Source organism: Protomyctophum bolini (genome assembly GCF_963924005.1).
Source record: "Protomyctophum bolini genome assembly, chromosome: 5".
In the NCBI taxonomy this organism is placed as follows: Eukaryota; Metazoa; Chordata; class Actinopteri; order Myctophiformes; family Myctophidae; genus Protomyctophum; species Protomyctophum bolini.
Genome location: NC_137866.1, coordinates 39012773 through 39024639, shown reverse-complemented (window position 1 = coordinate 39024639; position 11867 = coordinate 39012773). Strand labels below are relative to the sequence as shown.

Sequence of the window (11867 nt, the reverse complement as noted above, 5' to 3'; positions counted from 1 at the left end):
ATTATTTATCATAAAGCGTATATGCATTCTATCACAGTATTCCAGCTGAATTGCAAAGTGTTGGCATAGTTTAGAGTTTTGGCATATTACTAAGCGAAGGAAAATAAACTAAAGGATTCCTTTAAAACAAAACAACTCATGCATTGCTCCAGAATTTTTTTATTTTAAGTCATTGAGGCATTAAACTGAACATCAATTTTGTGCTTTTGATTGCTTTGTAACATTTGGCTGTCATTCATTTAGAGCAGGGATACTCAAATAGATTTACCTGTGGGCCACATTACAAAAATGGCAAGGGGCCAGGGGCCAGTAGATAAAATTACGACATTAATGATACTTGATAACTTCTCTCTTTCAATTGATTTATTTTCGCAAAATGTATCAAAGTACAATGTGCATGCACACAATATGTAAATAAATAAATGTGTTACATTTTCTTGCATAAACACAAAGAGCTGTTTCCATAACTGCACAAATTATTGCACATAACATGAGTAGCTGTTATAACATAATAACATAACATGAGTAGCTCTTTGCCTGCCTGCCTGCCTGTCTGTCCATGAGTAGTTATTTGTCTGTCTGTCAATGAGTAGCTGTCTTACTGTCTGCCTGTCTATGAGTAGCTGTCTGCCTGCCTGTCTATGAGTAGCTGTCTGTCTGCCTGTCTGAGTAGCTGTCTGCCTGCCTGCCTAATTGTCCATGAGTAGCTGTCTGTCTGCCTGTCTATGAGTAGCTGCCTGCCTGCCTAATTGTCCATGAGTAGCTGTCTGTCTGCCTGTCTATGAGTAGCTGTCTGCCTTCCTGCCTGTCCAATTGTCCATGAGTAGCTGTCTGTCTGTCTATGAGTAGCTGTCTGCCTGCCTGCCCAATTGTCTATGAGTAGCTGTCTGTCTGTCTATGAGTAGCTGTCTGCCTTCCTGCCTGTCCAATTGTCCATGAGTAGCTGTCTGTCTGTCTATGAGTAGCTGTCTGCCTTCCTGCCTGTCCAATTGTCCATGAGTAGCTGTCTGCCTGCCTGTCCAATTCTCCATGAGTAGCTGTCTGTCTGCCTGTCTATGAGTAGCTGTCTGACTGCCTGCCTGTCCAATTCTCCATGAGTAGCTGTCTGTCTGTCTGCCTGTCTATGAGTAGCTGTCTGCCTGCCTGCCAGCCAGCAAGTTGGTTAACAGAAAATAAATTGTTATGGCTGAGTAAAATAAAATACAATAAACACAATTTGCCTGAAAATAGATTACCCAGCTATGACCTTTTTCATGAAAAAAAATGAGTAGTGATATGGCTGACTGAGTAAAATAAAACAATCTACCTGAAATAAAATTACCATTTCCGCAATTTCCATTTCCGCAATTTCCTCAATTTCCATTTCCGCAATTTCCATTTCCACCATTTCCGCAATTTCCGCAATTACCATTTCCGCAATTTCCATTTCCGCATTTCCGCAATTTCCATTTCCACCATTTCCGCAATTTCCGCAATTAAAATTTCCGCAATTTCCATTTCCAACTATTAATGGCAGCTGGGTTTCATCATTCAAATAAAATAGAATTCTGTCCGTTTAGCTATAAAATTATGTCAGGGAATAGGGATACACAGTATATGTCTTTCATTTGCATTGCATCTCCCCCCCCCCCCCCAAGCTTTTATTTTCGTTCGAGTAATAGTACAACTCTAATAGTATTACTTATAATAATGTAATTAAAGATAACTTCATTCAGATTTATTTATTTTTATTTCATTTTCCAGATTTTTTTTTCTTCTTTTTTTTAGATTTTATTGGTGGGCCAGTCATAATGGTCCCGCGGGCCTGATGTGGCCCGCGGGCCTGAGGTTGAGTATCACTGATTTAGAGACTATCTTGCAGCCACATTGAATGAGTGTTAGCGTTTATTTATCTTTACTAGTTTTAAATAGTTAATAGTTTGCATCTTATTTTCAGTGCTGACAGCTGAGTAGGCCTTGTTTTGTTGTTAGACAATGACACAAAAGCAATATTTAGTTTAGATGCACCAGCAATCTAAAAATATTTACATCTAGAGTCCCCTTGTCTAATGTGGCATGATTTTCACAAATCATTAAAAATCATATATAACAATCTACATATTGTCTTCAATATGAAGTCATTTGGAAAAATAACATTTCAGAATCTAGTTTATTACCAAGAATTTCTATGTGGCTATATTGAGATATGGAATTATTTGTTATTCCATCTTCAAGCTGAGAGAACCTTTTTACTTAACGCCACTATGCAGATGAAGGCCTCGTTTTGACCTTCAGTAGTATTGCCACAGACAGCAGATCAGTAAGCTCACAATGCAACGCATCCACAATACATTGTGAGCTTATAGATCTGCTATTTCCGGCGAGCGACACCGTTGTTTACAACAATGTATAAATTGTCTTAATGATTCATTCTTGGCTCTTGTGTGGGCGTGCAGGAGAGCTCTTGAGGTACAAAAGGTTCATTTATGTGAATACCGGTACATAAATGTTGGTATCAAAAGGTTCAAGATTCTAACAAGACTTTTCAGCTGGATGGAAGAATAATTGGGTAGAACATTTCTTGGGCTACATGCAACAATAACTTGTTTAGTTAAAGCCACTTGAAATTCAGGCAGCGGCATTAAGTATTTTAATCATGAAATATTCTTATTACTAATCAGTTGTATCTCTGAGGCAAGAAATGAACACAAAACACAAGGATATCATGGCAAATCTGACGATAGAATGGGGCATAGGTATGTTTGCAGTAACTGAAATTAAGGTAATATTACTTAAGCTAAATTGCACAAAAATAAGCACTTACAAAATATGTATTGTAATGACGAAAACATACTTCAAAGTCACTCAGACTACAAAGTCCTCACGTCTGCATGTGTGTGTCATCACGGCTGCATTTGTGTGTCATCATGGCTGCATGCGTGTCATGGCTGTGTGTATGCCATCATGGCTTTGTGTGTGGCTGCGTGTCTGTCAACATGGCTACAGATGGGTCATGTCATGGCTGTGTCCTCATGTATGTCATGCAGACACATCAGTCTCAGATAGGTGTCGTTCCGTTCATATTGGTGGGACGTCCTCTTCCTCTTGCTCCTATACCTCTGCGACGCAGTGAATGCAGTGCCACAGCGCAGCAGCCCCTCAACAGGGAGCCAATATGATACATGGGCCTGACTTCGCGCTGAGACCCTTGGCACAGCCATGCCACCGTAGGGACCATGGGCATGGCCAATGCCAGCAGGTCTACCATGAAGTACCTGCTCCAGTGGCATCGCTGTGGCAAAAGCGCCTCCTCCTCCCCGACTCCATCTGCCCCCTCACCCTCCTCTTCCTCCTCCTCTCCCTCCAGCTCCACTACCGTAGCGTCCTGCCTCTGTGATGGCTGAACTAGAGGTTGTGGCTGGCAGGTTTGGGGCATAGTTGGCACCCTTGTCATCTCCACTGGCTTCGGCTCTAAGCTGTAGGAGAGGTCAGGCGGTGAAGACAGAGGTAGAGAGGGTAGGAACGCTCGTGCCTTTGAGTGAGAAACGTCTGCCGATAAAGAAATAATACTGAGCTCTTCGTGTCCACGTTCATCTGAAAGCCAGGTCATAGTTGGGCTGGAGGCCTGAGAGCGAACCTCTGGTTTCTTCTCTGGAGGCGCTGGAGGAGGAGGAGGGGCGCTCGCTGCAGCTGCACTGGGAGGCTCGTCCTGAGGTAAGTGTAGGAACAGATGATGATGATGTGGGAGGTAGCCATGTCCAGTGCATTTGCAGCCACTGCTGAGAGTGTGGCAGGAATGTGATATTGGCAACACGGCCCCCCCACTGCACAACTTCTCAAAGGTGGGGGAGTGAGGTGCAGCCGAGGGGCCTCGGCCATGGGCGGTGGTGGGGGGTGGCTGCTCTGATAATAGGGCCGCTTCCAGCACCAGGTGGGTTTGTCCCGCTGGCCGCGTCGCTCCACTGAGGTCAGGGGGGTTTAAGTTGCGCTCCACCTGTAGTGCCAGAGCCTCGCTGCTCAGCCGTGTGTACGTGGCGCTGCGGCTCAGAGTATTGGCCGGAGAGCAGCCGCAGGAACGGGATCTTCCACCCGGCTGAGGTCTCTGCAGACCTGGGTATGGCTTGTGGTCATGAGGCTCTGGTTCCCGGCTGCTCAGATTGGTCCTCACGGTTTCTACCACATCCTGAAGGTGCTGGATCTCTTTACGGGCCTCTTTGAGAGCCAGCTGGGCTTCCACGCGGTGGCACTCCTCCTCGATCCAGTCGTCTTGCATCCGACACAGCTGGGTCTTCAGCTCATCTATCTCACAATCCCTGATGGAGGAGAAGTAATGCAGCTGATTTAGCAGTACTGATTAATATTTTTCCCATGAGCAATTAACAATTAAAGTGGAAACTTGCAACTTTGGATCAACTTGTTTGCAAATCCACGGAGTCCAGTAATCCGATACTATTAATCATTTTGTAGTTGGTAAAATAGCTTTTCCCTCTTTAGTATTAAACAATGAATGTAATAATCAAAAATGACATTCTTTACATCTTATACAGATTCTTTTAAATCATTATTAGAAAATAATTACTGTTTGAGGAAACAGATCATGAAACAAAAAAAACAAAAAAAGATGAATCAGCTGTAACTGAACCTAGAAGATAGAACATTGAATTGAATCAGTTCAGTCAGACAACTCACGAATATATTTACCAATATTTATTACAGAATGAGTAATGAGTGTGCATATGATATTTGACTTGGCGTTCGGCTCTGCATAAAACATTAAGAGCAGGGAGATAGATAATAGATATATACAATAAAAAAACCCATGGGGAGCATAAATAGCAGAGCCGGCCACCGGTGGTGCTGGGGTGGTGGTGGGAAAAAACATCACAAACAACCAGGAACCATGTGCAGAGGAAGGCAGGAAGAGCATTCAGTCTAGTGAGCTTACTGTAAGTAGCCCCCCAATTGATCAGCTGACTGCCGCATCGGTGAATGATGTGTGGGACTTGCACACACTTATACACTCACACATGCAGCATGTTAACCCCTTGAGTATAATATGCGCCTTTGAGCATGGCATGAACCCCCACCAGTATGAACTAACTCCGCAAGCTACGTCTCATTTATGTCCTTGGAAATTGGTTTAGCAAGAAATTGTGTAGTTTTCAATTGATAGCTGTGTCAGACAGAAATATAAGCACTCACAATATCTGTCAAGATTCACCTGTGCTGCAGTCTGTCCACATGATCTCTCAACCTGGCGCGCAGGTGACGGATGCACACCTCCTTCTGTTGCATGGGTGTGAGGTACTGTTCCGGGGTCGGAGGCCTGATTCCATGGTTGTCGTTGCAGGTGGCCTGCCGTGCCTGTCGCCTGAGTTTAAACCAGCGTCATTTGCATTCAAATGCTTCACATTATCTCAGAACTTTAATCACAAGTCCTGTTGCAACACACAAGGATGAAGTAGTGAGTGGATGTTAAAGAACGGTTGACTGTGGTGTTTTTTCTGGTCTGTGTTGCTTTTCTTGCTGGCAGAAACCTTGTACCTTACTTATTTCTTTCCTTATTTCTTTCACAAATGAAATGATATTGTACTATGTCAGAGTTATGCATGAGTAGCAATACTTTTGATACATTCTAATTTCACTACACCTGTAATGACATGCCCAAAGTAGGGATGGCAGGTTGAAAGGGGTTAAGTGGGTTAAAGGGGTCTGTCTGTAGGTTTTTATAAATATTGAACCAATGAAAAGTATTTACAGCTTGTGACAAAATAATAACTGCATTGGATCGATGGGAATGCAGATTATTTTCTCCATTTCCTGAAAAGTAATGGTTTTGAAGATTTCTGCCCAACAGCGGCTCTGCAACATTATCCAGGTTAGCGTCCAACAGGACACGTCTTGCTAACTAGGGGTGTGCTGAAATATCGATATTGCGATAATCGATAATCACAATATCGATAATATATATATATATATATCGATACGTCCTCCCGTGATAGATTATCGATATTGATTATTAAAATATCGATATCGGGAATAAAGAAAAAATAAGAATAAAATAAAATAATGTTGTTCATAATGAAGTGATGAACAACATGTTCAGGAGGAAATGACAGCTAAAATAAAGCAAATTCCACTCTCACATTCCACAGTAACCAGAAGTACTGAATTACTGGATGGTGATTTGTCCAAACAGCTTTGTGGGAATACAAAATGCAGAATGCATTTCCCCAGCAGTGGACAAGTCCACTGACACCAGTGATAATGGTCAGTTGGTGGTGTTTGTGAGGTATTATGATGATACCAGTGATAATGGTCAGTTGGTAGTGTTTGTGAGGTATTATGATGTCAAAGGAGGAGTTTATTGAGTATTAATTTAGTGTTTGAGTGGTGCAACCACTCCTATAGACAGCTATGTGTGTGTCCCTGTGTCTGAGCACGAGAATAGCGTTTTCTTTCAGTTCCAAGTATTCTGTAGTCACGCGCCATTATATTAATTTTCCGATGTGAATTTCACCCAGACTGGATTTGCTTCAGCAGCGCGGCAGCATGCTGCTGTCTGCACTCTGCTCCATAGTGACGTGACAATAACCCCCCCACCCACACACACGCACACACAAGCACACTAAAATCTGGTAAAAACTATAAAGACTTTGAAACAACGTGTTTTACATTCTATCTCTCTCGCTCCGCGCCTAAACTCTCTCTCTCTTTCTCTCCTAATTATTATGCAGCGCAGCTGTGTGTGCGCACACAGACACACGCACACACACACACACACACACACACACACACACACACACACACACACACACCGAGTAGGCTCTCCTCTGACAGAACTGACGTCTACACCACACACCACACTAAACAAAGTTGGATTTGTACATTGCAGAAACTGCAGATACATAACGTACCGGTAAGTGTTCTTATTATTGTGGGTCTACTCTGGGTTTTATAATGCAGCATGAGTCCGCGATAGCCGATCTACAAGCTCACAACGCGTTGCGCTGATTGACAGTGCACGTGCAGCAGTTACTGTATAAAACTATAATTAAGTAGGCTACTTTTTTGTGTGATGTGTGGTGTTATTGAGTTCTTGTTCTTAATGTGGGTTTATCAGAGCACCAGATAGTGCAGCTGTGAGTAGCTGCTGCTGCTGCGTCCGTGCACCAATAGAGGAGCGACCGCGGCGGCGGTGCGCATGCTAGAAATAATAAATACAAATATGTCGGGCCGGGCTCGGGCCGTTTCTGGACTTTACCAACGGCTTAGGGCCGGGCCTTAACTTCACGGCCCATATTTTAAGCCTGTGCAGGGCTCTAGTACCCATACCGTCCCACCCCTATTGCTAACCTTTTGAGCAGTGGAGTTCTATAAGTAACATCCTACCTGGGTGTACTGGGATATGTCCGGGCTGCAGTGTTGGGGAGTATTAAGCTACATGTAGCTGAGCTACGTAGCTTAGCTACATTTTGCTGTAGCTTGTGGTAGCTTAGCTACATTCATATTGGTGTACCTCGTCAAGTAGCTCAGCTACTTTTTGGGTCATTTTTGGTAGCTTAGCTACTCAAGTTACAAGCTACAATTTTGGGCAATAACATGAAATAAATATATTCATTTTGACCATTGGTTGCTGTGTTAATTCTTGTACTAGAACCCCCTTTGAAAAATCAAGGACTGTTCCTTTTTCTGATTGCTTTGAGGGCATGTCAGCTCCTGACAAGCCAACAGCTGCCTCTAATTGTTTTATCCTTTCTTTAATGGGGGAAAATCTGTCTAGAACAGGGGTCTTCAAATGTTGACGATCAAATGTCATCATGTAACAGTTGTTTAGTTATAATGTAGGTGTAGTTATCTCATTATACAAGGGTCTCTTTTTTTTTACAGTTAAGATGTGTTAACATTGACGATCAAATGCCATGTATAACACACAGTATCCTCAACAGATCCTCTTTTATTTGTGTAAGTCTCTTAAGTCTTTTTTATTATTTTTTATTTTTTTAAACAAAACCGTTGAGAGGCATATTTCAGCTGGCATCGTGGCATGTGACTTTTTTGTAGGTTATTATATTTTGTTTCATATGCACCGCATGTACATTCTCAATTTAACACTGAAAAATAAAAAGTAGCTGAGCTACTTTTTCCATGTAGCTGTAGCTTTACAAGCTACATTTCTCCAGGGGTAGCTATGTAGCTTGATCAAGCTACTGCCATGGTGAGCTACTTGTAGCTTTACAAGCTACGCTTTCAAAGTAACTTCCCCAACACTGCCGGGCTGTGGGACTGCCCTCGTTAGCCCTGCCTCGACCAGGATACGTGTTGGTACTGGATGCATCACTGTGGGAATACCGGCCTCCGCCACCAGTGCCCACTGAGCGCCTTGCACAGAGAGATCATATTACAGACCAATCAAATACATTATGACATCATGAAAAGTTGTACAAACAACAGCACTCATAATTATATCACTGACTCCAGACGTGAGAGACAGAATGAACAATACCTGCGCTGACCTGCAGGGGTCTTACGAGGGGGAGGGAGAGACATTTGTGCTGTGCGGTGTTGATGTCTCCTGTCCCGCGACTGTCTCTAGAGAGAGACACAGAGCCTAGGAGGCCTCAGAGCTAAACTGCACCAACCACCAAGCAATAACAAGCAGAAACATTGTCATTGCATTGTAACTGCAATTTAAAGCAGTGGCTATTTTAGCTTGTTACATAAAAGAGACAAGAAAAATATAACGATATAACACTGTGTGTCCCGACCCAAAAATTGGTCCCGACACACAATTTTGGATACACTAATATAAATCATAACGTAAACAAATACAGAGAAAATAGTTGCAACACGCAATGTGCTCCAGCACAGTGAGTGATCCATCAGAGTACACAATCATTATATGACATCATTCTGTAGAGAGAAATACAATGAAGCAAACTAAGACAATAAGATGGCCTTTCTTCATGTGTTGCCTCACTGGAAGCAAATGACAACTTTGAAAAATCGTCTAGCCACCATGTGCCCAAATAAAGCCTCCTTTCAGTGCTGACACAAGGGAACAGTGAGTTCACTCTCACAGTCACTGCAGCTGCATCCTGCATACATCCGTACCCTGGTCTTATAGCCTAAAATAAAAGTCATCCACCTTCAAATAAACTTGAAAAGGCCTGAGACAAGGAAAATATGACACTAGGAAGTAATTAAATAGACAATGAATGTAGTTTCTGTGGTCATCACACATTTTAATATTGCGACAAAGCGAGACTACTAAAACAGTTAAATTAAATTAAGAATTAAATGGAACACACAGGATGCTTTTCTCAGAGCTCCCTTAACTGTACTGTAATAGTGTTACTGTGATGTATTAATTTTATTGTTTTAATGTTAATGTGGTATGATATGCCTCCATTTCTTCTCCTGCCAGAACAGAACAGTGTTGTTCTGCTTTTCTATGTCTTAGGAAATGTCAGCAGCAAAACATTTCGTATTAGGAACTTCCAAAACAAAATGTATACTTCAATAATGTATAAATTATTTACAGAGGCACCCACCAGTGGGACACAATATCTGTAAATATTAAACAAATCAGAAGCAAATATATCTTAAATGAATATTAATTAAAGAGTCCACACAACTGGAATGATCAACATGTTTTAATGTTTAACCTATGTTTCTATATTGTCTATATTATCTAATTATTATCTTTGGCATTTTAATAATAATAAACTGTATTTTTAATAGTGCAATTAGGTTTTGACTGACGAGTGTCAGTTGTTGTTAACTTGTTTGTATGTATATTGTGTGTTGTTTTATGTTGTGGACCCCAGGAAGACTATGACTGTGAAAACTAATGGAGATCCAAATAAAGAATATTAGATAGTTGAGATAGTTCAAATGTACCGACATGTTTGTGGCTGGTAATTCACCACCATGTGTAATATCTATTGAATATTTAAGTAATTTACATACTAAAGCTAAACAAAATGAAAGCTTAATTTATAGTCCATCATGCGGTGCTGTTACTTACTGACATGAAGTTATTTTGTGGGGAAAAATTAGGATTTAGCCATGTACGTATACAGTATGTCATTTAGACATGGGGCAGGTTATGTTAGAACTTGTAGACTTATATTTTTGCTTGACTAAATGCTATGAATTTATTGTAGTTAGACTATATTGGATATATGCAAAGATCATGTGTGCTGTCAAATGGATAAGCCTAATGTGAAAATGGCAGTATCTTGTAGAATCGACTATTGTCATTTGTCATTGAGTTGATTAAAAGCTGAGATCACAGGGCACGGTGGCCTGGGTTCGATTCCTGCTGGGGACGCTGTGGGCACTGCATGGGGGCGTGTTTCCTCCTCCGTGTCATCAGTGCCCATACCCCGAGGCGGGGTTGGCGAAAGGGCCTTTCTGTGTGGAGTATGCATGTTCTCCCTGTGAACCCTAGTCCTAGGGTACGTATACCTCACAAAAAACATGCAGTAATCCTGGTCTATAAACTACCTCCCCCTGGCCAACCGGGGCGCCTGATGGAGGGAAAAGGACTGGTCGGAATAACGTGTTCCTTCCACGCACTATACGTCCGGCCGGGAAAACTCCCCCGTCAGGTGAAAAGAAGCAGCTTGGACTCCTCATGCATTGAAGGAAGCATGAGGTCAGTCCGCTGCCCTCCCCAGGTTGGCAGAGCAAGTGTAGTGCCCAGGATTACATTAGATAATTGGCACTGGGTGATCACACTGTGAACTGAGTGGTGCAACTCCCCTCTCCTCTTTCTCTCTGTAATTAGCAGGAAACAGTGCAACACTGTCTCTCTCTCTCTCTGGCACAACAGCGCCACTTCTGCCCCTACTGGTACATAGTTACATAGGTTAGCCATAGTCACATAGATTAGGACGGACATTGCTGTTCCTTGGAGCGGTTGCACCACTCAAAAAGAAGGACTAGTCTGTGATTAGTGTGATATGCACAGCTGGAGGAAATTACAGTTATCTTTATGTGGATAATGTAGTAGAAAAAGGAAAAATAGAGAGGCCAGAATTTGTACGAAGAGAGACATAATTTCATAACATAAAGACGTGTGTGTGTGTGTGTGTGTGTGTGCGCGTGTGCGTGTGCGTGTGTGTGCGCGCGCGTGTCGTCCAATTTATCTTGGTGCACAACAGGCAATGTGGATTCACCTCTGCGCAACAGGTGGCGAATACGCAATAATACGCAGTCATCTTACGTAAGAGGGAATATCAGTGATCCGCAAGGGACAGCTGAAGTTGAAGCACGTCCATATACGTAGAGAGCCCGATCTCTTTTCATTCCATATAGCTTCAACTCCACGATGCCAAAATCTGAAATGCTTTAATTGGGGGACCGTCTGTTGTTTACATCAAAGTGCGGCGGAGATGATACGCTTTGCCTTTTGAACAATCAATATTCCACTAAGAGAGATGGTTTACGAGCACCATATTGACCACACTGGTCGTCAGGGAGTCGTCACGTCAGGGGAGTCCAGCTGGACAGTCAGTGGGGAAAAGTCATATCTTCTAAAGTGTGTGTGCTGTGAATCAACAATAGTAGGCTATGTAAAAACACTGCCATTGCAAGTAATCTTCATGATCAGATTCAGAAATAGCTGACAAAACTAATTTAGTCATGCCCTACATACGGTTATCCAACGGGGATATAATATACGATCATCTGCAGAGTAGACACAAAAACTAGATCATACTCGTTCAAGCCATTATAATAAATAATACATGTACAGTACCATTTGGTCCGATCGGCGTAGCTGTGCATCGTTGTGGTTGTGTGGGCAATGCATGCAGTCACATGTGTAAGATGGAACAGAACGGTGCTGATGAGGGTCTAAGGTCCATTCCTGCAGCGGA

The 11867-nt window shown here is 42.5% G+C and overlaps 1 protein-coding gene across 1 annotated transcript; it reads right to left on the bottom strand.

Moving 5' to 3' along the window:
* Positions 1–2656: 2656 nt before the first annotated feature.
* On the bottom strand, positions 2657–11836 carry snpha (syntaphilin a; the record flags this gene model as incomplete). The annotated part of the gene is made up of 7 exons (XM_080762947.1): positions 11747–11836; positions 8486–8611; positions 8261–8361; positions 7372–7399; positions 5201–5350; positions 3173–4292; positions 2657–2668 (listed from the first exon to the last, which is right to left on the bottom strand). The coding sequence occupies exons 2-7, from the start codon at positions 8527–8529 to the stop codon at positions 2657–2659; spliced, it is 1455 nt and encodes a 484-aa protein (XP_080619073.1). The 5' UTR covers positions 8530–8611; positions 11747–11836.
* Positions 11837–11867: the final 31 nt, after the last annotated feature.